The following is a 26,131-nucleotide window of genomic DNA, read 5'->3' on the forward strand; positions in this document are numbered from 1 at the left end:
TCTGGAGTGACCAGGAGACAATGCCTCAGTGCAACACCCACATTTATTTGAACTGTACAAGGTAGAAACAAAAGCCCAAAGGAAAAGAAGCAATAAGCACTTCATACATGTTCAAGGTCTTGATGATTTGCACACACTCCTGGGCAGCCGGGTGTGGAGGGGTGAAGCCCACCCAGCCATCCTGGCCCAGCACAAGGCCCCCGGCCAACCCAGCTTCTCAGCTGAGCCTCTGCCCAGGCCAGGTGCCCAGCTGACCAGAAGGGCAACACCTGACCCCACACTCCCCACTGGGGGTCAGTGGCCTGTGACTTCCCACACCAGTATCTCATTGTGGGCCGCCGTGAAGAGCAGCCGAGCAGATGGGGCAAACCTGCACAGCTGCACCGAGTCATCATGGCCAGCAAAGTCCTGCACGGCCCCCGACGCACAGTCCACCAGCCTCAGCACACGCTCTGCTGGGGGACAGCATCGGGTGGGCTGGGACAGTTAGGGTGCCGTGGGCCCTGTGCCTGTGTCTGTATAGTTCCAGGACCCAGGGTTCCTCCAACCCACCCTGGCTCTGTCTCCAGCTGGGGCCAGTGCCTCATTGGGGGAACCTGGCCCCCCACCCCCCTCATTTCCTGACCCTACCCGAAAGACTCCCCTGGAGCAGGTGTCCTCACCCCACTTTCAGGGACGAGGGGTACGGCTCAGTGTGGGGGCACAGGTGTACCCACTGGGCCTCACTCAAGACACCAGCACTCACCAGAGAAGCCAATGGCCATAAGGTGGGCCCCAGGGGACAGGCTCATGGACACAGCAAAGAAAGGCAGTGGGATCTTCTTCATCACCTGCAGACAGCAAGCGTGAGGCACTGGGCGGGGGTTCCCGTGGCCCCGAGACCTGTCCCTCCCCAGCCCCGGGTCCCTCAGGCTCCCAGAACCACATGGAGGGGTGCATGTGCCTGCTTCTGGCAGAGGCTGTAGAAGACGACCTCATGGTGCACGCTGAGGCCCGCACACACCAGCAGCGCCTCATCCCAGGGGCAGAAGGCGGCGAGGGAGGGTGGCGGGCAGCTGGGAACCTGTGGAGGGCACAGCACATTGTGGCAGGGTGGGGGGGCACCCCGCCCGCAGGGCCACCGGGACTCTTACCTCCGTGAGGGCGGGCGCTGGGAAGCTCAGCCAGTCCACGAGCTCACAGTGGTCCTGCAGCCAGTTGGAGGCCCAAACGCTGACCTGCTGGTCCCCGCTGGCAGCCAGCCACAGGTCCACACCCTCTGCCCCGAAGTCTCCATACTGGGGACATAAAGGCTGGTAGGTGCCATCTGCCCTGCTCTCCCATCCCCTTCCCTGCCAGCACCCTCGGCTCAGGCCAGGCCCTGCAGGCTCACAAGGCTACTTCACCTCTCTTCTCGTGCTCTGGATGGTGCAGATCGGGGCTCCCCGATGGTCATTCAGCACACGGAAGGTCATCCCCGTGCGAGGGCGACTCACAGCCACGAGCCCATCCCTGTCTCCGGAGAGGATGGTCTGACCTGGGCGAGGCAGAGACCAAGCTGTTACTCGTGAGCCCCTAGCCCTCAGCCCAAAGGTGTGACCTGGGCCAGGCAGAAGCCGTGCTGTCACCGTGAGCCCGGCCTCACCATCAGCAGAGAAGGCGATGGCCGTCAGTGCAGCCGAGTGGGGATGCATCTTGAGCTCCATCGCTATGAGGGGGATGCTGAAGAGCCGCAGCGTGCCGTCACTGTAGCCCGCTGCCACCCACTGCTGCTCTGGGCGTTCGCAGGATGGGGAGCTCCAAGACAGGCAGAGGCAGCTCTGGGGACCCACGGTAGGAAAACATTAGCACTCCCCTGGGGAGAGGGGAAGGGGCCCAGGCCCAAGGCCACAGACAGACACCAAGGCTGGATGGAGAACGAGGCTGCCGGAGTCCCGGGCGTGCACCCCAGCCCCAGGCGCCCCCCAAGTACCTGGCTGAGCACCTGGAACTGGATCAGCAGCTCCATGCTGGCCACGCTCCACACCCTCACGCTCCCATCGTCACTGCACGTGGCACAGTGGGACTCGCTGGGGCTGAAGACCACCTCGTTCACCTGTGAGGAGTCACCACCCTACCTGAGGCCCATGGCCCTCGAGCAGAGAGGGAACACAGCATGGCCAGGTCATTCATGAGAGCATCCATCTCCCCCTTGAGCCTACCTGGCCCCGGCCCACCATGTGGCACAAAGAAACTGTCCTGACCTCCCTCCCTCCCAAGTGTCCCCACACTAGACCTGGGTGGAATCCAAATTGCAAGAAGCCCACCAGTCAGTTGAACTTGACCATCCACTTGCTAGGACATCACAGAAGGAACTGTCCTGACAGAACCTAGAACACGGGACTCCCAGGGGGGCCACTCCTGGGCCTCATCACAGCAGGGGGGGTGGGGCTGAGATTGTCATGTGTGTGTGTGTCATGTGTATCAAGGGAGAAAGCAGTTGTATGATTACACAGAGTCAGGATCTCTGGTGTAAAAAAAAGGAGACAGAAAAAAAAATTAAAATAAAAATTAAAAAAAGGAGACAGGCCGTGCACCAATGAGGTAAAACAAAATATCCGAGTCCTGAATGTGAATTTCAAGCATTAAGTATAAACTCCTGATGCATTTTATCTTAGAAAAATAATAATTTAGGTCTGTTTGGCTGAGAAGTGATGGGCCCCTCTGGGCCTCAGACCATGACCTCTAAGCCCATTTCCCACTGGAGGGGCCCACAGGCTCTGGAACAGCCAAGTCCGGTCTTGGGCAGAGCTGCAGAGGGAGAGGCTGGAGCACCTGTGGTCCACAGAAGAGGGGGACCACCAGTGACCACCAGCTCAGGTCAAGAACTCAGCACCCTCGAGCTCATGCCCTGGTGGGTGGATAAACTCATCCTATCTGTACCACAGAAGCATATTTAGCAGTAAATAGGAGTGAAGCACTGACACTCGCTACAACTCAGATGGACCTTGAAAACACGATGCTCAGTAAGAGAAGCAGATAGAAAGCACCACAGAGTGTGTTTCTGTTCACAGGGACCATCCAGAACAGGCAAACCGACAGAGACAGAGTCGGTGAGCGCCTGCCAGGGGCTGGGTGGTGAGTGTTTAATGGCTGGGGGGTTTCCTTCTGGGATGAAAGTGACTGCGGTGTTGCACAGTTCTGCAAATGTTTCAAAATCCATTGATGTTACATGGGTGTGTGGCCCACAGATTATACCTCGACATAAAGCCATTACCAAAGAAAAAGGAAACATGTAACCCTCACTACCTCACACAAGAGTTTCTTTGTTGGCTACTGTTACGCCTGAACAAATGAACGTAGAATTTTTTTAAAAAGACTCAGGAGCCAACTTGAAGACCCTGCCACCAGCCAAAGCCAGGACTCCACGAGCATCAAGAGAAAGTGACGGTGGGGAAGCCAGACCCACATTTCCACCCACCAGCCCTTAATAGCTCTCAGAAAGTAACACATTGACTGCTGCTGGGGGGCCTGGTCCATGAGGGAGACACTCATCTACCTGTGCCCTGTCCCAGCCCCGGGAAACCTGAGAGCTCTCGAGGCCACTTCCCTTCTGAAAGAACGAGGGATCTGACTACTGCCACCTGCAACTCCTGCCGCCAGACAAGGGCATCACTGGTGGGAGACACAACACTCCCAGAAGGAAGTAACGTTGGGACTGGCTGGCCCTGACTAGACCCTGGCCCGGCTTCCAGACCCCTCGGACCCCAGGGAAGCATGTCCAACAACGGTGGTGAAAGACTCCAGGGTGGATGACCAGTTTTCTTCAACACGTAAATTACAAGAGAATAAAGTGGCGGAAAAGAGGAAGGGTCAAGAAGGCCACAGGGCCTGGGGCTGCTGCACGTGGACACGGCATGGACCCCATGCCCACGGGGAGGGGCGCGTGGTTCCAGGGGTGCAGCTGGTCCTGGGAACGCCTGGACACTCGCAGCTGCGCTTGGGCTGGGAGCACCCAGGGGGGCGGGGACGGAGGGAGTGCACGGCAGCTGCCCGGCTTGTGCGGGCTGGGATCCCCTCAGAAATCCTCGGCGGCAAGCCGGTGGCCCAGCGGCCTCACCTTGCTCTGGTGGCCGCTGACGAGGCGGGTGCTTGTGCCCTCAGCCCAGCTGACGTACCAGAGCGTGCCCGCCGTGGTGCCCACCACACCCATGTCCATGCTTTCGTGGAAGACTGCACTCACGACGGCCCCGTCAAGGGTCAGCTCACGCTCCATAAACACAGAGCTAGACCTGGAGGAGCAGGGGGTCAAAGGGGTGGCAGCAGCGAGAGCCGAGGGAGCCAGGTGGTTTGGCCCACGGGCCCTGGCCTTGCCCGAGCATGTTCCCCTGGGGGACGGGCCCAGCTGGCAACAGAGTGCCAGCTCCCAGACACACTGTAGATGCTCACCTGGCCCCGGAGCCCTTGCACCTCAGCTCTGGTACGGCCCCCACGGCCCATAGGCGCAGCCGCCTGGTGTTGCTGCCACTGACCAGACGCGCGCCCGAGCACAGCAGCACTCCTGGGGGACAGGAGATGCCGTGAGCCACGTCCCCAGATTCCTGGGACTCAAGACGGTGTCCACCGCCCCAGCACTGGGACTCCCAGGGAGAACCGAGCCCCAAGCTGTCAAGGGCCACGGAGGCTCCGTCAGACACCCACCGATCTCACCGTCGTCCGCCTCCCAGGCCAGGAAGCAGCAGCTGGCACACATGTCCCAAACACACACCTGGCCAGCATTGGAGCCGCAGTAGAGCAGGGGTGTGGTCCCGTAGCAGAGCGAGGTCAGCTCCCACCCCCCCACCTCCTCAGGGATGGGCTCTCGGTGGACCTGGAGGGACACGAGCACAGTGTGGGTCAGCGATGCCCTGGGGTCCAGCCAGACCCCATCCTCCAAAGCCTCCTCTGAACCCTGGCACCTGGAGGCTGACATCGCCCCCACGCTGCTGCAGAAGCCACAGGGTGACGGCACCCTGGCCCACGCAGGCGAGCTCGCCAGCGTCCCAGGGGTTGAAGGCCATGCCGTATACTGGCTCTGGGAGGCACGTGGAGGACACAAGCTCGTAGGTGGCCATGCTCCACAGGGCCAGGGTGCGGTCGCCATAGTCCCCTGGGGGAGATGCAGAGTGACCACGTCAGCTGCCCAGGGTTCCCAGGACAGGCAGGGGAGTCCAGAGACCACTGTCCTCCGCCCCCACCCTGCTGACCCAGAGTGACGAGGAGTCTGTCGTCTGGTGAGAAAGCCAGGGCCTGAACAGCAGTGTCGTGGTGAGAAAGGAGCTGCCGACAGGAGCCCCCTGGCACGTCCCAGACACGGATCTGGCAGCGGGAGGCAGTGCTGCTTCGGCCTGAGGCAGAGGCCAGCACCTGGCGGGCAGGCAGGTGGGTGGTCAGCAGGGAGGGTGCAGTCCACGGGCCCGTTCCCGCTCTGTGTAAAGGGCTGCTCTGGAAGCGAGAGCCAGCTGCACGCAGTTCAAGGAGCCAAGCTCCGAGGCACACCTTGGCCCTGGGCATTCAAGGCAGGCTGCAGGACAGGCACCTGGGCATCGTGGCTGAGGGCCAGCGTGGAGATCTCCTCAGGGTGGCCAAGCCAGTGCTGCTGGACACCAGAGTGCAGGTCCTCCACCACCACCAGGCAACCACACGTGTAGGCGAAGAAGCCTGTGGGCAGGGAGGAAGCGCCCGCCCCGTCAGCCCCACAGCCCCAGGCACTCGTGCCCACACCCGCCAACCCCACCCCAAGGAGAACTCCTGCTCACAGCAGGAAGTGCCACCAGGAGGACACGCCCGTCCTGCAGCCCAAACCACCTGCGGGCCCCTCCATGGGGCCTGGCCTAGGGGTGGACAGAACTGAGCCCACCCTGCAGCGTCTGGGCCATGGCCCCCACCTGTGTCTGGCCTCCAGACCAGGTTGGCGCGCCCGTTCCCGTTGTAACCCATGACGGCCTTCAGGTGCAGCCGCTCATCGCCGACAGCAGGGAAGGAGAGGCCCTGTGAGGAAGTGGACCCAGGACACTGGCACCGGCCCACCTGGCCCAGGCCCCCAACCTCAAGCTCTGCCCATCAGGCCGGGCGTGGGACTGAGCCTTGGGAGATGCATGCTCCTGGGAGGAGGCAAACGGCAGGTACGTGGGCACCAAAGTCTGCACGCGGTGGCCAGCGGGGCTGGGAGCCTGGCATGCAGCATGCAGACAGGGAGGCAGGAGGAGGAGACGGGGAGGCGCCTGCCAGGGGGGAAGTGAAGGGGAGCCAGGACCATGGAGTGAAGTGAGTGTGTGGGCTTAGCAGGACACGCCTAGGTCCAGTCACTGCGTGACAGTGAGAACCTAAACCAGTCCGGTGAGAGCATGGGGCTCAGGGCAGAGGGGTGACCCGTGGGGCAAGTGCCAGCAAGGCCTGGGCTGCTGTCAGCTCTGGGAGCTGCCCCAGGGAAACCCTAGGGAGCCTGTGTCTACCAGGGAGCAGGAGTACCCCAGACACCACAGGGCCATGCCACCTGGACCCCTGGGCTTCCAGGATATCCACTGGTGGCAGGGCCTATGAGGATGCCCCACCCAGCCAACCTTGGGCAGCAGGGAGGCCTTGTAGCGAGCTGTGAAATGCCGATAGGAGTCCGGGCGAGTGGGGGGCTGGGCCCTGGCTCTTCCAGTGCTGCAGGCACCTGTCAGGGAAGGGAATGAGGCTGTGAACCCCCAGGGACCACACAGTGACCCTCCTTGCAGGCACCCTGCCCTGGCTGGTCAGACGCTTGGGTTCAAAGGGTACAGATGAGCCACGTCCCATCACCCACCTGGCCCAGCAGGGGCCTTGGGCTCTCCATTTGTCCTGTAGGTGACCATCCCTTGTCTGCCAGGGGCAGCCAGGTCTGTCCTTAGGCCACCTGGAGTCCACGTGGTACATGCACCTGGGCCCTGGTCCAGTTATGAGTGACCCTGCCCCACCCTGCTGCCCCTCCCCTGCTTACTGGGCCAACCACGGGGGTTGGGAGGCCTGTCAAGGTCCCAGGGGCCCCCCATGGCCCCCCAGGCCCCATCACCGGCCCTGCCAGCCTCCTTCTGCACCAGCACAGGTGGGCCTGAGGCCTGGCGGAGACCCTCAGGGCCACGGCTCTCATCTGACATGGAGAAAGCGCCTGAGGAGGGTGGGGAGACAGTGAGACGAGGGAGCAGAGCAACCCCATGCCCTTGCCCCTCCCCCAGGCCAGGAGCAACAAAGCATGTCAGGATGGGAGCCAGGAACACATCCCCTCCAGGCCCTCCTAGGACCCCTGCCCTCACCATCATGGTCCTTGGGGGGCCTGGCACAGATGTCCAGCCAGGGTGGGGACGCCTGGGATGGCATGGGCACCTGCTGCCGGGGAAGCCCATTGGCCCCGGACACCATGTCCTCCAGCTGTCTTGTACCCAGGCCTGAGGACGGAAGGAGCTCGGCTGAGCTCAGGGCCTGGGGAGGGCAGAGCAGGAGGCGTGCCCAGCCCCTCACGCCCAACCAGCTCTGCATCGGGACCCTCAGGAAAAGAACAGTGCTGTGCACCCACAGCGGTTACAGCGCCAGCACCAGACATCACCATGGAGACTGCCAGTGTGGTGGGACCACTCACCAGCTTCGCAGGTTGTGGGGGCCCCGGGAGAGCCTTGGACACTGCAGAGGTGACAAGAGAGATGGTCGGGTGGGGCGAAGGGGTGCAGAGGAAGGTCTGGCAGATGCATGTCGAGGGCAGGAACTTGCCTTCCTGGAGGGGACTTCTCAGAGGGCGCCAAAACGTCCCATAGAAAGATGGCGTCTCCCACACTAAGGAGCTGCTGCTGGTCGGGGGTGAAAGCCACGGCCCGCACAGGTTCTGAGTGGCCGATGTACACCTGAGGGCAGCAGTGTGGCAATATAGAGACCACTGAGGCACAGCTAGAGACACCTGGCCACCAGACTGCAGACTGACCAAGAGGACCTCGTGCAGTATCAGGCCCCAGCAGGCACGGGGTAACTTCAGGGACTGTCCTCCACCTTCCTTCTTACCCGCTGTGCACCCGCCCAGGGCACACACCTGGCAGCCAGGGCCAGCCTGTGCTGAGTAGTCCCACACCTTGATGGCCCGGTCAGCGGCTGTGAGCAGAAAACGGCCATCCCCGCCGAGAGCTAGGACAGAGCAGGCCGCAGGGGGGACACAGGACAGCTGGAAGAGAGAGGGATTGCTGAGGGAAAAAGTCAGAGCACACAGGACCACCAGTTGGGGAGCCCCCTTCTCACAGAACACAACCTCTAGGGAGCAGCAAGCAGCCCAGGGCCTCCCCTCCTCTGGGCACTGCGGGCAGCAAGGCCGGAGCCGGGAAGGCGGGGGAGGCCAGGCCACCAGCCGCAGTCTTGGGCTCACCTCCCGGACCAAGAGGCCCGACGTGGCATCTAGCACTGCAACCATGTTAGAGGACGTGGACACCAGCAAGTGGCCAGGGGGTGCAGGGCCAAAGCAGACGGCCACAGCTGAGTCCAGGCAGCTGCCAGCCAGGTCCAGAGTCCTGATGTCAACCCTCAGCAGCTGAGGGAGAGCAGCAAGTGTCCTCACCATGACCTCCGGCCAGAGCTCGAGCCCCCAGAGCTGGGGCCCGGGCCGTGGGCGGCCTTGGGCACCCATCCGGCAGGCTGCCCACAGCTCACATGTCCTCTGTGCCATGAGGGGCGCAGGGCCCAGGTCCTTTCTGAAATGAGCATGGCCTCCCACCCAGGGAAACACGCAGCTGCCAGGGTCAGGGTGCCCACAGGGTCTGTGGGCCAAACTGGCGTGACTCCACCCTCACTGCACACAGGGAGAGTTCCAGTTGACTCACCTCATCCAGTGAGGCTGTGTCCATGACAGTCACTGTGTACTTGGAGGGACCCACAAAGGCCAGCAGGTGGCTGTCCCCACTGACCACCAGGGCACTGGGGCTCGGGCAAGCCTCCTGGCACACCACGTTAGCTGCCGGCATATGGGGACAGGCAGTCAGCTGGGTCAGGGTAGGGGTGGGGCACCAGAACAGACACTGGGCAGAGACCTACTGTTGCGGGCTGGGCAGGGCAGATCCCACAGCAGCCAGCCCATGGGGCCTAGATGTGAGAGCACCAAGACACCAGTGGGCACCACGAACTGCCAGGAAATCTGGGGGTTCTCCGAGTGACCACCAAGTGACCATCTGGCTGGCCCGAGTTACAGTGGCCATGGGAGGGGGCTGACTCCCCTGCTGGCCTGGTGCTCAGGCTTCAGGTACTCACTTCCTCCTGGGGAAGGGTGGGCACAGACTCTCACTGACCTTCAATCTCGGGGGGCTGGTGAGTCCTAAAACCACACTTGGCTCTGGGGGTCTCAGTAGTGCGACTGTAGAACGCAGTACCACAGTCGGGGGCGACACGTACCCCCACCCCCGCAGGGACCTGACCAGGGGATGGCTGGGAGGCCAGAGTGGGGCTGGGGCTGGGCCTGGGGGCCTGACCTGTCACACGAAGGATGCGGCACTGGGGCGCGCTGCTATGGTACTGGGCCAGGGAGCCCCGAGAGCAGGAGCTGAACAGGAGGCTGCCGTTGGGGCTGGCGGCCAGGCCGGTGATGGCTCCGCGGTGACACCTGCACACACGAGACACTGTTGCCTTGCCCCTGAGCTGCACCGTCCCAGACCTCCTGCAGAATCCCGGAGGGGCAGCAGAGGGCGGGGCTTCCAGTAGACGGCCCTCCCCCACACTACCCGATCTCCCACACTCCCCAGGGGACCCACAAACCACTGGAGCTTCCACCTCGATCGTCTGTGGGGCCAGAGCCGGCTGACCACCCACCTGTGCTCCACTAGGACCTCGGTGGTCTCCAGGCTGAAGGAACGGACGGCCCCGCTGCTAAAGCCACAGAAGAAGGTGGGCTGGGTAGGGTGGAAGGCAACAGCACACGGGGCCTCCTCCGGAGACGCGAAGTCATACAGCTGGAGGACAGGGCCATGTGAGGGCGGACAGGCTGGGGCAACCAGCTGGCCACAAGGCCCGAGAGCCAGTCTCTCTCCAAGTGCCTTGAACCTTCAGGCCCCAAACACAGGCAGAAGAACTCAGGGCCCCACCCACCGGGCCTCAGTATGGCCTGCGGCCCTCCAGTCCCTCCCTCCTGGCTGGCTTCCCTCCGGCCACACCCCACCTGCTGCAAGGTCGCTAGGTCCCAGATGCGGACAGTGTGGTCCTGGGACACAGTGGCCAGCTGTCCCCGGCTGCTCTCAGTGGCAAGGGCCAGCACCGGGGCGGCGTGGGAGCGCACCAGCACGCTGTACTCCCGGGACAGGATGTCCAGGAAACCCAGGTGGCCCGAGGAGGTGGTGGACAGCACACGCAGGCCGTCAGGGCTGACGCAGACGGAGCTGATGGGGCCCTCATGCTCTGCAGGCAGGGTGGGTTGGTGATCGCCCAGGCCTGTAGTGGGGTGGGCCTGGAACCTGGGCCAACTGGGGCAGGCTGACCATATCCATGCTGTGCCTGTGCCCAGCCCCTCTGCCCAGGACACTGAGAAATGCGCTTCCCTGCTGCCTGGAGCCCCATCTCCCTGTGAGCTACAACAGGTGCCTCCCCTGTGACCACCCACCCCTGGGCTCAGCAATGGTGGACCCCAGCTCAGGACACAGCCCCTTGGAGCCCCATGACTGCCGTCCAGCCCGGGGACACGGCCCTCCTGCGGCAACCCTGGTGGCAAGGTGATGTCGAGGCCCCACCTGCCTCCAAGAGCACAGAAGAGAAGTCCAGGGGCCAGAGGCGCAGGTAGCCGTCCTCGGAGCCCATGGCACACTTGGCCTGGGAGATGCTGAGGCTGCTGATGGCGATGCCGGGGCCTGGGTAGGGGGAGGCACGGTCAGCCCAAAGCGTCAGGGCCGCTCCTCCCAACACAGCAGGGCCCACCTACCTGAACTGAAGGTCGGCTTCTGTGGGAGGGGGCCACCAGGGGTCTGTGTAGGCAGGAGGCGGCGAGCGCACCGCACAGCCATGCGCTGGTGGTCAATCTCCAGGATGTGGCCGCTGCGGCTGCAGACGTAGCTGCCCAGAGAGGCAGAAGTAACAAGTGAAGGCGGAGGGACCGAGAAGCGGGGCAAGGAATGGGCGGGCCCTGGCCATTAGGGGAGGGAGGGTGGGGCTCACAGTATATGGCTGTCCTGGGCCTGCCTGAAGGCCAGGTCAGTGAACTCCAGCGCGTGGTGCTCCCCCAGGTCCACAGGGCAGGAGCGCAGCCCCCCACCTCGCAGCCGCCACAGCCGCACGCTGCCCCGCCCGCACGATGCCATCCTGCGAGGGGTAGGAGGTGAGCCAGGGAGGAGGGGCCAGCTCACAACTCGCTGGTCCCAGCACGGAGGATGGGCAGGCGGGCAGCCAATCACCTGGTTTCATCGAAAAAGGCCACCTTGAATGCCTGGATATCAACGTCGCTGTGCACCTTCGTGAGGATGACGGCCTCTCCGCCTCGCCCCACCTGGGCCGTGCCCCACACCACCACAGTCTGCAACAAGTCCACGCTGAGCACCCACCACCCGCCTGGCCTCTCCCACAGAAGCAGGCGCGTTGGGCTGCAGGGGGTGGGAAAGTTGGCCCCTGCGGCCCGGAGGAACCTACATGTGCCCACCCGGGGTTTCCACAGACATATGTATGCAGAAAGGAGCAGGAGACACAACCACGAGTGGAGGAGAGACCCCGGGTGAAACACCCAACTTCAGAGATGCTGTCATGTTAAACACGCCCAGCTCAGGCGTGGGGGACTTGCCACTGAAGAGGGTGAGGCCGGTCGAGGCCGGTCAGTCAAAGGTCAGCTCCATCCACGAGGGAGTGAAACAGACACTCTAGCAAGTATGGCGCAGTGGTGCCCGGCGGGGCTGGGGGAGGCCTGCGGGGGACCCTTGCTGCCTGCCTGCACCCCAGGATGGGCTGCCCCACCTCCCCCGGCCTGGCCTGCTTACCATTCGCCCGTGGCGGTCCTTGCCGACACCACAAAGCACCTCCCCACTGTCAGAGAAGCTGCAGATGGAGAGGTGGAGGTCAGTGTTGCAGGCGCAGCCCCCACCCCGCTCGGAGACCCTGCACCCACCTGAGGGAGCAGACGGTGTGGACTGGGCTTTGGAAGAGGGACAGGCACTCCCCGGTCTGGAAGTCCCAGAGACGCAGCATGCTGTGGGGCCGTGCCTGGGCTGAGGCCAGCAGGGAACCGCTCCCGTCCAGCGCCAGGGCAGAGACCTGGGGGGCAGCAGGGTGAGGGAGGGTGTGTGCCTGCAGAACAAGCCACCCCTGGGCCAGGGTGCCCACCTTGTCTGTGTGGCCAAGGAAAAGACGCTGCTGCCGGGTGTTGACACACAGGACGACGATGATCGCATGGCAAGGGTACACGACGGCGGCCCCATCCCGGGTCCACAGGGCCTGTGCACAGGGGCCGGAGGCTGAGGTCACAGGCTGGTCGGCTTCGTCCCCCCACCCCAGCACTCCGCCGAGCCCCACACACAGGAGTCAATGGGATGCATGTGCCAAAAGAACAGAAAGAGCTCGGGTGCACGTGCGCAAAGGCAGGGCTTCCTCTAAGCCCTGTCCGCAACACAAGAAACTTTGGGATTCAGGTGACAAAAGGCCAGAGAGCCCACAAAGACTCGGAGTTCGTGTCCTGGAAGGCCTGGCGAGCACACAGCCTCCTCTCCTGCTGCTGTTCCTGCAGGGTCCCACAAGTCTCGCCCATACCCGGCCCCACTCGGCTGGACAACACGCATCAAAGCTTTAAAGGGTGAGCAAGGGCTCTCAGGTCTCTGGAAGCTTGAGCGATCGGACCAGCACCGACCCGGCTGGTGTTCACGACACAAAGGGACGCCTACGACGGGATGTCATCACGTCAAGGAAGCACCGAGCGTGTGAGGATGCGGGCAGGGCTGGGCGTCTGCAGCGATGAAGGGACCCGACGCCTGGGGGAGCTCGGCTGCCCACACAGCCACCTCAAGGAAACACGGGGTGTGCCCACTGTCCCCTCTGTGTATCTGACACTTGCACGACCCAGCAAGAACAGAGTCGGACCCCTCACCCATTTGGTGCTGTGACCCCCAAAGCCGATGACCCCCTTGAGCCTCAGGACCGGATCCGGGAGGAAGCTCTGAAATAGGCAAACTCACAGTGAGACCCCGAAGTGGCGAGGCTCCTGTCCCACCAAGGCTGCCCCACCCAGAGCTGGTGCCTGCCTCCCAAGAAAGCCACCTGGTTCTAGTGCCTTCTGCCAGCTGCTCTATGGCAGGAAACCAGAATTCCAATCACATTACTAGACCCTCCAGGTACCCCAGTCCTGCGCCTGCCTGGAGCCTAAGCCCGCCCCCCACCAAACCACTGGGGCTGGGGTCAGGGCACCAGCCCCCTCCTTACTCTTCGTTGAAAACGATTCTTGCCCAAAGCCACCTCCTGTTGGTTCTGCTTTCTGCCAGGAGACTAGATGGGAAGAGACCATCTGCCCCACGCATGTTCCCAGTGGACAGAGGCCCAGCAGCCCTCCACCCACACCTCGTCCACATCCCACCCCCCTCGGTGGCACAGTCCAGCCCCACCTTCCTTGGGAAAAGCACTCACCTCTTGTGGGGATGCACCCTCTGGGGCCGTGGGCTCCACAGTCGTCTGATGCACAGACACGTGAAGGCTGTCACTGGCCACGTGCTTGTCAGTGGCCTCCACCCAGGCCAAGGGCTCCTGGCTACGGACACTGGGGCCACCCACACTAGAGACCTTGGAGCGCTCACAGGACACACTGACTTCTGGAAGGGGCCTGGGCACAGAGGGGGCCTGGCGGGACTTCGGGAGGACAAGTGCCTGTTAGCACCCTGTGGCCACCACCCTCAGCCCCATCTCCAAGGGCACAGGGCACTCACGGCTGTGGGGCCACGCTTCTGGACCATGAGGCCCAGGCTGTCCTGAACAGGCTTGCTGAAGGCCGCTGGGTGAGGAAGAAGCCGCAGCACAGGCCCCGCTAAGATTGCAATTGAGAAGAACCCACTGAGCAGAGTGCAGACAAGCCTGTGAGAACGTGGCCACAAGGCACTGGGCAGGGGTCAGCAGTGGGCCCTGACCTTGCCCACTATGCAGGAGGGAAGCCACAACAACAGCTGTAGCCTACCCTCCCGTGGGCCCCGGCACCCCTTCCCAGTTGGAAAGCTTGAAGCCACCCGGCACTCTAGTCGGAACCTCCCACACTGGGTCTGGGGCCTCGAGACAGCCTCCCCTCACCCTTGCAGGCATCATGCTGCTGCATTCACCTCCCCAGATGCAGCATCAGGCCCCCCTCTCCCGCCGAGCTCCATGGGCCCTTCAGGCCTGAAGCTGGGTCACCGCTGGTCCCACAGGCCCACCTGCCTCAGAAGGGGAACAGCTCTTCTGAACTGCCTCGCAGGGTGTTTTTGAGCTGTCGCTTGGAAACCTTGACGGGGTGGAAGGACAGTCAGCTTCCAGGGGCAGCCCTGCCGTCCCTCCACCCGGCCGCCCTCATGACAGGCAGAGCTGCTCACCGGATGTGGACATAGTGGTCGTGCCAGCTCTCCCCTTTCGGCACCGGGAATGCCATTTCTCGAGGTATGGGGGTGATGGGCAGTTTTGCACACCGGGCTTCAGCGACAGTGACAGCTACGAAGAGCAGAGTCCAAGGAAGCCCACCCAGCTCCCTCTCCCAGCCCAGACAAGACAACACCAGGTGCCAGCCAGCAGGGCACTGCCTGGCCACCAGCCCAGCCACCCTCTCCCCCAGTGGCTGCCTTGGGAGCTGGGAGGCTCAAAGATGGTACAGCATGGGCATTTTCACCAAGTGCCAGGGAGGGTGTGGAGGCCAGCACACAGGGAGTTAGAGCAGGTGGGCTGCAGGCTAAGCACACCTTTAGCCCTCACCGGGATCGAAGCACAGGTCGCTGGTGTAGAGGTTCCTGACCAGCAGGCTAGCACACAGCCTGATGCTCTTGAGGTGACTGTACCGTCGGTTCAGGTAGACCAGCAGAATGTCGTGCAGGTCGAGCTGCAGGCAGGTCCAGCGGGCACCAGGAGAGCCCACACCTGCCAGGTGCGCAGGACAGGAGCAAAGGTCAGAGCCTACCCTCACCAACTGGCCCACAGCACTCTCTGTCCTCGGCCTGTCCCCACTCTCATGGCCACAGCCACATGCCCCTCCACCCAGGCTGTCCCTGGCCTGCCTCCCCGCTGAGCCTTCTGGCTGCCTGCCTCTCCCAGACCATCTGTGACCCGTTCACACCTTATCTGCATGTTACCTTTCCTGGGTGTCCCAGTCTCACAGATGAAAGGGAACTGAAGCCATGTGGCTGTGGACTTGAACTCCTTGAAGAAGTTGGAGAATGACACTCGGATGACCTGGCTGCCCTGTGGGCATACAGCATGGGCGTGAGGAGAGGAGACTGCAGCATGAGTGCAGGGCCCCCACCGGCAGCTCCCGCTCTCCAGCTTGTAACCTCGGTACACAGGTCCAGGTGAAAGACGAAATGCTTGGCGGGCAGGGGCCGAAAGAGCACGTACAGGTAGCGTCCGGTCAGCCCCAGGGACTGGGTGCTGGTTTTGGGGAGCTGGATGTAATTGCCTGAAGAGACAGGGCCCCGCACGCGGTACACCGTGCACTTGAGGGTCTTGTCCTGCAGAGAGACACGGGAGGCATGGCGTCCCGCTCAGCCCCACGGAGCGCCAGGAGGGCGGCAGCAAAGCGGCCCAGGAGACAGAGGAGAAGCCGCCGCTCCTGCTACCAGGTGCCCCGGCCCACTTACCGTCACGACGGCCACGTCGCCCTCTTTAGAGGACCGCTTCCACTCGTCCACCTTGAAGTGTCTGAAGACGTTGAGGAACGGCTGCTGCCACACTGGGGGACACGGGGGCGTGAGGTGCCAGACCCACCGCGGGTCTAGGGAGGGGGCCGGGGCAGGGTCTGCGCGCTCCCCAGCTGTGACAGCCAGCGCAGCGCGCGGACTGGGCTCCGGGCGAATCTCAACACCAACCCGTCCGCGGCGGCGCCGGATCTCGGGCCCCAGACCCCGGCGCCCGGCCCCGGGCCCCGAGCCCCCGGCCCTCCCGCCGCGCGCCGCTACCTCCGGCCATGGCGCCGCCGCTCGCGCTTCCCGCCTCGGCCACCGCGCGCTCCACGCAGAGCACGCAGTGCGCGCCTAGCAACGGCCGCCCGGCAACGACGCCACTTCCGCCGTTACGGCGGCAGGGCACGTGATCGCGCTTCAGGGTCGGGGCCTGACACGTGACCGCGCGACGGGGCGGGGCCTGGTGAGTGACCGCGCTGGTGGTCTGGACCCCCACCTCACCAGCTGTTTCTCGGGGCGCCCCCAAACCTTGCCCGACCACTTCCTCTTCTCTGCTGTCGTGCCCCGGGGCATAAGGAGCCTCCGCCCCCAGGCCTCTGCGGCCACTCCCAAGCTGGGACCCCCTGGGGGTACTCTAGCGCCACCAGCTGTGGGATCCGAGAAGGTTCCTGACTCCCTCTGGGAGGCATCTTTGTATAGGGTATGAGACGCAGCCCAGAAATTGTGAGCTGCACTTGGCAGGAGCTGTCCCCACCTACCCTGTTGCTACCTAGCTCTCTGGAGGCACGTGTGTCAGACGCAGGCAAAGATCTGGCCCCACAGCAGGCAAAGCAATGTCCTACAGGACCCCGAGGGCTCCCCACCAGACCTGGAGGATTCAGAGACAGCACCAGGCGTCCTGAGACCTGACCGCAATTCTGGGTGGCTGGGGCGCCATCTCAGGGCCAGTTATGTAACATTTCTGGGTCTTGAGGCCGGGTTCAGACACCTGCCAATGACTACGGGGGTGGGGGGGGCGGTGTCAGGTGGGGCGCGGTGGCATTTATAGACTTCTATGCAAAATGACCTGGCCCAGGACACAGGAAGGCAGCTGGGCAAGAGGCTGGGGGGGACCAAATTTAGACAAAGCTTCAATTGTAAGGAGATGAGGCTACAATGGAAGGTTGGGCTGGGCCTGGTGCTGGGGCACAAGCGCCCCCTCCCGCATCCACCCCCCACCACCCCCAAGTAAAGGCCTTTCCAAAGGGCAGTTTCTCAACTTTATTAGCCTGGAGCTCCTCCCTGCCAGCCCCACAGGCTGGTCCCCGGGCACAGTGAGCAGGACTGAGGTCAGACAGTTTCAACCCCTGGCCTCTGGCAGCCTGGAACAGCTGGGCCAAGGGGTCAGCAGGAGCAGAAGTCCAAATTCTGGCACTTCAGGTGTGGCCGGCTCCTGGCCAGGCCCAGGGTGAAGCACGGCACACCGCAGCGGGTGGACAGGGTGCCGTGGTCCTCTCCTGGCAGAGGGTCCAGCGTGGGGCAGGGCCAGGCCCTGCATGGGCAGCGTTCCTTCCAAAGCTGCGACTAGGAGCAGTTGGTGATCCTGGCCAGGAACTGCTGTGCCCACCACTCGTCCAGGTCGATGGGTACGAAGTCTGCAGGGGGGCAGAAGGCTGGGCAATGATGTGCCTCCCAGGCTGACCAGCGTCTCCCACCTCGAGCTGACCACAAGCCCCTCACCCAGACCCCAACTGTAGCAGATGCTGGGAAGAATTGGGTCAGGCTCCAGTCCTCTTCCCAACCCCCTGGGGCAAGAACCTGGCTGAGCCAGATCAGGGTTGGAGGAGGTGGAGGGGACACCCTGAGGGCGGGGGAGGGCTCACTCTGCAGCCGGGGGTTGGGGGTCCTCTCCACGTATTGCACTGGCCTCGGCCCGCTCTCACCGGCTGGGCCACCACCCAGCTGCTGCTCCACTTGCTGCCAGGCTGTGGGGAGAGGATCGTCAGGCTGAGCCAGGCCCCTGGCACTGTGTCTCCCACCCCAGGGCATGGTGGCTACCCTGGACCCCAGCCCAGAACTGGGAGTGGGCAGCCTGCTGGATGGTCACAGGAGAAACAGGCAGAGAACCCAGGAAGAGCCCAGGCCTCTGGCAACTTCGAGTGAGGTTACAGTGGGAAAAGGACCAGTGGCCCAGGTCACACCCTCGGGCCTCAGCACTACCTTCGGACACAAATCGGACGTTCTCCTCGTGAGCCAGTGTGTAGGTCTCCTGGGTTCCCTTGAGGGACGGGGATGTGGCAGGTGGCCGCCGGCCATTCACCCGATTGAACACGAGCCTCGGCCCTGGACTGCAGGAAGGGGGAAGAGATGGTCAGCAACTGTTCCAAGCCCAGGTGTTACCTGGCAGAGCTCCCGGAGCAGCCTCAGGCCACCCTCACCACCCCTGGGCCAAGCCCAGCCTGGGCACTTCCCTGAACCACAGGAAGGCTGTGTGCTGCAGCCAGTGGCCAAGGCCTTTGTCATGCAGGCCTGCGCCCCCAGCAGCTCAGTTCACAACTGCAGCCCCCCGACCCTGAGCCAGGCCTAAGACTGCAGGGGTGGAGTGGGGCCTCTCTGTGTCCCCAGATCCCCTGCAGAGCTCCACGCTCAAGGCACATAGGCGGCCCTCCAAGGGTCTCAGGCACCCCCACTGCCACCAGCCACCCACCTCCCCTGGACCAGCCAGGCCTCCATCACCCTAGGTTTTGACCTGCGTAAAGGTCACTTGGCCCAACCCCACCCACCAGGTGCAGTTCTTGGCCACTTTCTCCCCCACAGAAGTCTCTCCATCTCACGATGCCCCCCAGTGTGGGATGAAGGACCCAAACAAGAGCTGACGGCCTTTGCCCTTCCCTCTCCCAGCTGCCCCAGGTCCCCAGGGACAGCTCCTGGTCTGGCTAGACAGCACCAAGTGCTGAGTGGGCCATCCTGAGTAGGGAGGGTGTGACTGCAACCCTGGCCCACCCCTGCAGGCCCCAGATGAGGGGCTATGCTCTTGCCCACGGGGGCAGGAATGCTGAGTAAGGAGATGGCCCTGGGTGCTGGAGCTCGGCCTGGTGGGCATTCGATGTCCAGGTGGCCACTGGGCCCATCCCGGCCAGCCGGGCCCAGGGCATTGGTTGGGCTGCCCTGGCCAGTGGCAGCTGGCCCAGCCCTGTGCACATGAAGCCCGGGACAGGGCCGTGGAGAGTGCGGGGCCCACACCTACAGCAGGAGGTGGGAGCCGGGAGTCCTGGGCTGCACGTGCCACTCCGCCAGGCACTCGCGGTCCCGCCGGCCTGCTCGCCATCCTGGGCTCAGGTGCCCCACCGCCGCTGGGGTTTCCTCCTCAGTTGAGAGGGGCACTAAAATAAAGAGGAGCGTCTTGAGGGGCACCAGTCCCACCAGCTCCAGGCTGGCAGGGTCAGGTGGCCACGTAGAATGTGGAGGGGCAGGGCTCCTCCCAGGCCTGAGCTATACCAACCAGAGGGCATAGCTATTTGTCCTTAACTGGAACAGCCCCTCGCCTGCTACCCTTAGCCCTAGAAAAATTTGGAGACTGAACATCAAAGAAGGAAAAAAAGAACTGCAGTCAAAGGCTGTAAATCGCAAGTACCTAGACGGTGGCCTGGCCAGGGCTGAGAAGGGGCCCCAGCAAGCGGGCACCTGGCCGCCCACTGCCGGCAGTTACATAAGGCAGTTCTGCGGGCCCTCTGGGGGAAAGGGCACAGCTCCCTGTGCACCTATGGACGAGTCCAGCGTCCGTCTTCCCCACCCTTCTCTGTGCCAGCGCCCAGGGACTCGGCCTGCAGGAAAGCCCCGCCCACAGGCAAGCTCTGCCCACAGCAACAGCAGCACCGGAATCCCTGCTAGGTGCCTGCTGATACAGGCCTCGCTTCCTTTTACTTAACCCCCTTCACTACTCTCCAAGGTAGACCACCCACCCGTTTTCAGCACAGGAACCTGGGTTCAAGAGAGAAGTGACCTGTCCAAGGTTACATGTGGTGAGTGGGTGGCAGCATCAGAACTCTATGCCTGTCTGACCCCAAAGCCCACAACCCAGTACAGCTTCCAAGCCCCCTCCCCCACCAGTCCACCTCCCCTGCACCATCAGGTGGCCCCATTTTCTCTTCTCCCCAACAGTTGATCTTATTCTCTCTCGCTGGAAGGGAGAACTCATCACAGGCACAGACTCATGTGGCCTGTCTACCACCACGGGCAGCGCCCGGCCAGAATCTGAGCCCGGACATTTAGCAGGTCAAATGCTTTGAGCACCTGTGGTGCACCAGGCACAGAGGGTGCAGCAGTGGCTCAGACTCCTTCCTCCTGGGCAAAGTCTGAGTGAGGGAGGGTGGACAGGAAGTCTGGGTGGAGTGATTTCAGAAGTTTCAGAGGCTCCTGGTGTGGAGGACCTGGTGGCTGCTCTGGCCTCCCAGCCGGGGGTACTCTTCAAGGTCCCTGAGACTGGCAGGGGGCAGCTCAGGGAAGGAGTGACCTCAGAGGGAAGGGGGGACGGCATGACCAGCACACACTCTGCCTTCCTGCCACTCCCCTGTACTCACAGTGCCACACAGGACTGCAGCAAGCTGAGGGGCCAAGCACCAGCACCCCCCTGAACCCCGGGACCTGGCAAATTGCAACATCTTAAGGGCTCTGCTTTGTCTTTCCCATCTCTCTCCCCAGCACCCTGATCCTGCCACAGACGCACATTTCCTTCCCCATTCCCCAGCAAAGGGGCCATGGAGGAAGCAACAAGTTTCTCCAGGTAAGGGGCGGGGAAGGCTCCCTGCTTGGGTGATTGGGGGGGGGGGGGTCTACACACCTATGCCTTATTCCCTCCCCTGGGAGGTAGGGCGGCTGTGAGGACCAAGGCTGATGTCACAGGCAGTGTCACAGCACAGCTGGGTCCTGGGAAGTGCCCCCCAAGGTCCCACTCACCCCTCTCCCCAGGATGCACTTGTGGCCGGCCTGGAACATTTTCCTCACTAGGACCAGTCTCAAAGTGTCAACATGCTCCTAGCAGGAGGCCCCGGGAAAGGGCCTCAGCCAAGAAGGGTCCTCACAGGCTGCCCGCACCTGTGGCATCTGAGGCCAGTAACTGAGGGAGAAGGTCAGGCTGTGGCCTGCAGCACACAGCCCCCACCTCTTAGCCAATCCTGGAAGCTGTTTGTTCTCAACTTGGGAAGAAATCCCAAGGCCTGGTCAGCGCTGCCTCCGGGCCCTGAGTCTGCTGCCCCCACCCATCCACAGCCCAGCTCAGGAGCCCTCAGGCCTGTGTGGGCCTGGACTAAGCCCTGGGCCCAGAACATGCATAGAATAAATGAAACCAGAAGCCAGGACCTGAGCCAAAAAGTGAAAGGTTCAGTCCTGGGGGATGGAGGATATGACCTCCAGGTCACAGTCACTTGGAGGCCAAAGTGGTTGAACTGAGCCTCCTATGGCAAAAATGCTGGTCAAGAAAGGCGGAAAAACCACAACTCCAGCAAGCCCCGAGCATCTGCGGGGGTCTCCGCGCCCAGCCAGGGTGTTTGGGGTGAAGGGCAGAGGCAAGCAGTGGCCTGGCAGGGCCAGAGGGAACCACGTGCACTTCTCCCCCAGCTGCCCCGCAAGCACGGCGCTGGCAGCCTCCAGCCGCGGGCAGAGGCAGGCCACCTGCGGGCCAGCGTCCTGGGCCACCGCGCTCCCGCCCTCTAGGGCGAGTCCCCAGCAGTTCGTCTCAAGCCCCAAGGTCGGCCCAGGCACCTGACTTAGCCGCCCGGAGCCCCTCAGATCCAGGAGCCGGTCGGCCTTCTCCCGACTCGGGGTCCGCGGGATCCCAGAGGACTCGGAGGTGTGTCACGCACATCCGGTCCAGCCCCCTCGGACCCAGCCAGGTGCCAGGTGAGGAGGAGGTGCGGTGCCAGAGCTGCACGCGCGGGCGGGGTCGGCGTGCTCCGCCCCCTCCGCGCCCGCCCGGAGCATGTGGCCCGATCTCCGCTAACCTTTCCCCAAGGTCACCCTCAAGGCCCCGCGGCGGCCGGCGGGGGAGGGGAGGGGAGGGCCGGGCTCCGGCCGCGGCCGCGCGTCTCACCTCGACAGGGGCCAGGGTCCCGGCGGCTGCGCCCGTGGGGGCTGCGGGGTCGGCGGCGCGAGATGCCGGCATTTCAGGAGCTCGCCGAGCCTGCTCTCCACCTGCTGCTGCGTGGGACCTGCAGGCACGGGCAGGACGCGTCAGCCGCCGTAGCGCTGGGGGCGGGCAGCGCGTGCGGAACTCCGGTCGTCCCCTCCCTACCTTACCCGCCCCCGCTGCGCACCTGTGCGCCGCTGCGCGACCAGCTTGCTGGGTCCCTTGGTGATGGTGTACATGGTGCGGAGGGGCCGCAGCGCGCCCGCGCCCTCCGCGCCCTCCCCGCCCGCCGGCCCGCGGCCAGATCTCGCGCCCTCCGCCCGGCTGACACTCGGCGGGTGCCGAGGGCGCGGCCCCTTTAACGGGCGGCCGGCGCTGCGGGGAGGGGGCGGGCCCGCCACACACCCCCGGCCCTTAAAGGGCCCGCGCCGAGGCACGCGGCAGGGGTGGCGCTTGGGCCTTTGGGAAACTGGCTGGACCCGCGGCGGGGCCCGAGGCTGGGGTTGGGCGGCCGCAAGCAGCGCCCACCCCTCTGGCCCAAGGCCTAGGTCAAGGAAGTTCCCTGAGGCCTGGGCCGCCGTCCGCCACAGGAGGCTACGGGAGCCATAGGCACACAGACGTGGCGAGGTTCTGGCCCAGGCCCTCGGTGATGTCCAAGGAGCTGAGGCATTGACAGATGCTGGGAGTGAGCTGTGTGGACCCTGGAAGCAAGGGTATTCCCACTCACGTCGGAGACACTCCTCCAAGGTGCCTGGGTGGGCCTGGGCCAGTGTGCCAGTTCACCCAGTCATGGGACTGAGGGGGTCAGAGATGAGAAAAGGCGGTCAGCCCCCGGGTTCGGGCAGACATGACGCCGTGGGAATCTCCCTTTCATCCCATGGGGCAGGAGCAGAAAGTACATTCTGCCGCAGCTCAGCCTTCCATGCTGATGTTTGCCCCCAACCCCAGGGAGGTGGGAGGCCACTTACCAATCCAGGAGCATCGTGGGGGCTGGATCCTGGGGATGGAGAAGGTGGGTGAAGCAACCCAGTTTATGTCATTCCACAGGGGAGAAAGAGCACTTACTCCTCCAAATCCCCCAGGCAGTGGGGTCAGCCGCAAGACCTACTTCAGTGACAGTGCCTCAGGAGGAGCCAGACCTGCTTGCCGGAGGAGAGCGGTTGCTGTGCCCTAATCTGCCAGGCAGGCCCTTCCCTGGGGGCTCTACCCACAGGGTTCCTTCCTGAGAATTAGATAGAGATGCCCCTTCCTCCCAGTTCACAGGCTGCTTAGGGCTGCCTCAGGCTGCCAGTGGGGGCAGGGTCATCACAGGGTCTCACACACAGCAGCCTGGGTTGGGGGAGGGGGAACCACACAACTCTTGGGTTTGTGAGCCTGAGGGCCTTTTGGATTCTGCAGGAGGCACCCATCCTCCCTTTGGTTGAGTTCAATCCTTAATGCCCCCCCCCAAAAAAAAAACTGCCTGGGGTCATCCAGGGGGTGTGGCATCCGCCTCAGAGGCTTGTGCAACCACGTTGGTCCCTCAGGGCTCCTACACTGCTCCCACAAGTATTTGGGGAGGCTCAGTCGGGCCAGCACCAGAGCCTGGGGTGTGTCTCAGTCTGGGATCCGCTGCCCCAGGGGGCAAGGGGGCTTCCCCTCAGCACTGTGGCCCAGTGGGTTCCTGGAGGGCACCTAGCGCAACTACCCCCACACCCCACACCTGAGCGGGCCTGAAGCCTCCCACCCAGGCAGGGCTGAGAAGCCAGGTCAGGGGCTAGAGCACATCTTTCTCCTCGTATCCTGTCCAGACAACAAGTACTGTGTACAACATGGCGGGGGGGGGGGTGGCAACCAGTGGGAGGATGCCCCCAACCCCCTACCCCATGCACCTGTGTAGCTGCTGGTTGAGGTGGGGGCACTGGGCCTGCTGGGGCTCCTTCAGGGAAGTCTGCTTCCTGGGGCAGCTGTGCTGTCCTTCCTCCCAAGTCCCCCATAGCCCCTTGGCTCTGTGTCTTGTTCTACCCAAGGCCAAAGGATAAGACCCCTATCCCCGGCCCCAGCTGCCCACTCTGTGGGGCTGGGCTGAGCAAAGCCTGTGACCCTGAGAGGGGAGAGCATGCCCAGGGAGTCTGGGCATGAGCACAGCCCCTGGCCAAGCTGGCCCCCCTTTCCACCCGAGGTGCCCATCCCTCGTCCCGCCCCCCAGTTGTGTCAAGGCCACCACGCTCCTGCCCTGGTCTATGCTGGCTGCCCTGGTCTCCCTGGTGGCCTCGAGCACAATGCTAACTCACTCAGGCTGGGTGAGGGGCCCGCAGGGTGAGGGGCCTGGGCAGGCCTGTGTCCTGAAGGCATATGTTCTGGGCAGAAGGAGCCAGGCCCTGGGGTGGGGGAGTACCTCCCCCCAGGTTGACATGAGAGCTCCTCCTCTCCCAGGCACCCCCTCAGGCCAGGGTGAAGAGGGGAAGGACAGGGCCTGTTGATGAGCAGATAGGCCTGGCCTTGATGGTGGACAAGGCTGCTAGACTGTAATGTCCCAGCCCTGCCTACGGGCCTTGTCTGATGTCAAAGGTTGGGTCCAAGACCCCTTGGAAGGGCTCCAGGAAAGAGGAGCAGAACAGAAATGGTCCCGACAGGCAGGAGAGGAGGGGGTGCAGGACAGGCTGGGCCTAGGGGAGAAGTGAGAGAACCCAGAGGTCCCCAAAAGACACTGAGCTAAGGGAGAGGGGAGCCAGGGAGAGAACGGCCCGGTTGTAGGGGACAGGCAGCAGAGGAGGGCAGGGAGGAGGGTGGGGCTGATCTCCCCCTGAGGCACCTTTCCAGCCTCACTGCTCCCAGGACTCAAGTGTGAGACCTGCTCTGGCCCCAGGACAGAGCCAAGGGGCGTGGGGAGGGCCCAGCCAGAGCCTGGGAGAGGTCAGGGTCTGGATGGGCCTGCAACCAAGATCTCAGTTTGGTTCTCCTGTTAGGGTAGGAACCCTGGCCAGCCTGGCTTTCCCTGGACTACACTGTCCATGACGGTGTGCCACCCTGCTAAGCCCCCGTAGAGATAGCATCTTGCAGCCGGCAACATTCCCTATTGTCAGAGAGCCTGGAAACCCATCCTGGAATTGGAGTCATGGGCAGTTGAAGAGCAGGCAGGGGCCTCACCCAGCAGGCTGAAAAAAATGGGTGTCATAGTAAGGAAAGGCCTTTACCTCACTGACCCCAGTTAATCATAATAAAAACAAGTATTGGTTTTTCTCTTCTAAAAGCCTCTAAATATGATACAAAAATGTCATGTTAGAAGAGAAAGATGTTTAAGTTTTCAGTCATCCTCCATCATTTTTCAGATCTGAAATCCATGCCCTCACCAACCCAGACTAGAGGATGGGCTTCTGCCAATAAAGGGTGATCGGTGGCCCCCAGGAAAGGCTCCGGCTGGATGCTGCCACACCTGCCACCGAGTTTCTAGGGATTGCCCATTCCTTTTTTTTTTTTGGCCTCATGGCTTGCAGGATCTTAGTTTCCTGACCAGGGACTGCACCTGGGCCCTAGCAGTGAAAGTGTCGAGTCCTAAACACTGGACCTCCAGGGAATTCCCAAGGGATTGCCCATTCCCATACCCAAGTGCAGTGAGTTGAACAGTGGCCCCCCAAAGATACATCGCCCAGAACCTCAGAACATGACCTTATTTGGAATAATGGTCTTTGCAGATATAATTAAAGCAAGGATTTCGAGATAAGGTCATTCTGGATTAGGATGGGCCCTAAATCCAATGATGAGTGTCCGTGTAAGAGAAAGGAGAGGTATATTTGGACACAGAGAGACACAGAGAAGACCAGGTGAAGACAGAGGCAGAGACTGCAGTGAGCCTGCACAAGCCCAGGAACGCCTGGAGCCACACAGAAGCCGGAAGCTGTGATCACGAAAGGGCTTCCTGTAGGGCCACTGGAGGGAGCTGACATCTTTATTTTGGGCTTCTGGCCTGCAGAACTGTGAGAAAATAAATTTTTGTTTTAAGTCACCAAGTTTTGGGGTCATCTGTTATACTAGCTCTAGAAAATTAACATACAGAGGGAAGCAGTAGTGGGTGACGGTGAGGGAATGGGAGGGGAAGTGCCCAGGGTGCAGCACTGGAGGGCTTGGGAGGAAGTTCAGTGAATGGTGGGCACATGGGCCTGGACCTCAGGAAGGAAGCTGGACCCTGCTGTTGGCTCTGGACACTAGGGGGGCTTACTCCACAGCCCCCTGTAGATGAGCATGACTAGCAGGAGAG

General features: G+C 62.9%; 2 protein-coding genes and 1 long non-coding RNA gene across 5 annotated transcripts; 1 reads left to right on the forward strand and 2 right to left on the reverse strand.

Annotated features, from left to right (window-relative positions):
- Positions 1-24: 24 nt before the first annotated feature.
- WDR90 (WD repeat domain 90) lies at positions 25-16,210 on the reverse strand. Its single transcript, XM_067707212.1, is given in 43 exon segments — positions 25-452; positions 746-830; positions 944-1,063; positions 1,134-1,277; positions 1,386-1,516; positions 1,625-1,799; positions 1,952-2,074; positions 4,079-4,250; positions 4,408-4,519; positions 4,660-4,828; positions 4,917-5,107; positions 5,205-5,364; positions 5,537-5,658; positions 5,886-5,988; positions 6,552-6,658; positions 6,788-6,877; positions 6,962-7,124; positions 7,126-7,406; positions 7,598-7,638; positions 7,726-7,856; positions 8,039-8,167; positions 8,366-8,527; positions 8,817-8,947; positions 9,459-9,589; positions 9,796-9,935; positions 10,142-10,377; positions 10,707-10,823; positions 10,895-11,025; positions 11,128-11,271; positions 11,364-11,482; positions 11,937-11,994; positions 12,065-12,210; positions 12,280-12,390; positions 13,037-13,105; positions 13,570-13,788; positions 13,866-13,963; positions 14,343-14,410; positions 14,499-14,613; positions 14,872-15,033; positions 15,246-15,354; positions 15,444-15,620; positions 15,750-15,841; positions 16,068-16,210. Coding segments are annotated over 43 exon segments (5,652 nt in total). The 5' UTR covers positions 16,078-16,210; the 3' UTR covers positions 25-294.
- A 1,001-nt stretch (positions 16,211-17,211) lies between these two features.
- On the reverse strand, positions 17,212-22,256 carry MCRIP2 (MAPK regulated corepressor interacting protein 2). 3 transcript variants are annotated; one of them, XM_067707208.1, is made up of 5 exons: positions 22,082-22,243; positions 21,859-21,976; positions 17,991-18,118; positions 17,654-17,755; positions 17,212-17,425 (listed from the first exon to the last, which is right to left on the reverse strand). In XM_067707208.1, exons 1-5 carry the CDS (start codon positions 22,131-22,133, stop codon positions 17,355-17,357), a joined length of 471 nt encoding a protein of 156 aa, XP_067563309.1. In that variant the 5' UTR covers positions 22,134-22,243; the 3' UTR covers positions 17,212-17,354. The 3 variants fall into 3 exon arrangements, with proteins under 3 accessions (XP_067563309.1, XP_067563308.1, XP_067563310.1); XM_067707207.1 differs by lacking the exons at positions 21,859-21,976; positions 22,082-22,243 and adding exons at positions 19,018-19,153; positions 21,531-21,687; XM_067707209.1 differs by lacking the exon at positions 17,654-17,755 and having other exon boundaries at positions 22,082-22,256.
- A 14-nt stretch (positions 22,257-22,270) lies between these two features.
- Positions 22,271-25,879, forward strand: LOC137207393 (uncharacterized). The gene is made up of 2 exons (XR_010935066.1): positions 22,271-22,641; positions 22,942-25,879. It is a non-coding gene; the product is annotated as an uncharacterized lncRNA (long non-coding RNA).
- The last annotated feature ends 252 nt before the right edge of the window (positions 25,880-26,131 follow it).

This window comes from Pseudorca crassidens, chromosome 15 (genome assembly GCF_039906515.1).
Source record: "Pseudorca crassidens isolate mPseCra1 chromosome 15, mPseCra1.hap1, whole genome shotgun sequence".
NCBI lineage: Eukaryota > Metazoa > Chordata > Mammalia > Artiodactyla > Delphinidae > Pseudorca > Pseudorca crassidens.

Bases quoted from the DNA above. Each gene is read 5' to 3' on its own strand.
- MCRIP2 (XM_067707207.1), bottom strand. From the start codon at position 21,633: ATGTGCGTGACACACCTCCGAGTCCTCTGGGATCCCGCGGACCCCGAG. The intron at 18,119-19,017 runs GTAGGTGTGGGC...CCCTTCCTGCAG, and splicing joins CCCGGCTCCCACCTCCTGCT to TCCAGGGCCGAGGCTCGTGT. The intron at 17,756-17,990 runs GTAGTGCTGAGG...CTCTCCCCACAG, and splicing joins CGTCCGATTTGTGTCCGAAG to CCTGGCAGCAAGTGGAGCAG.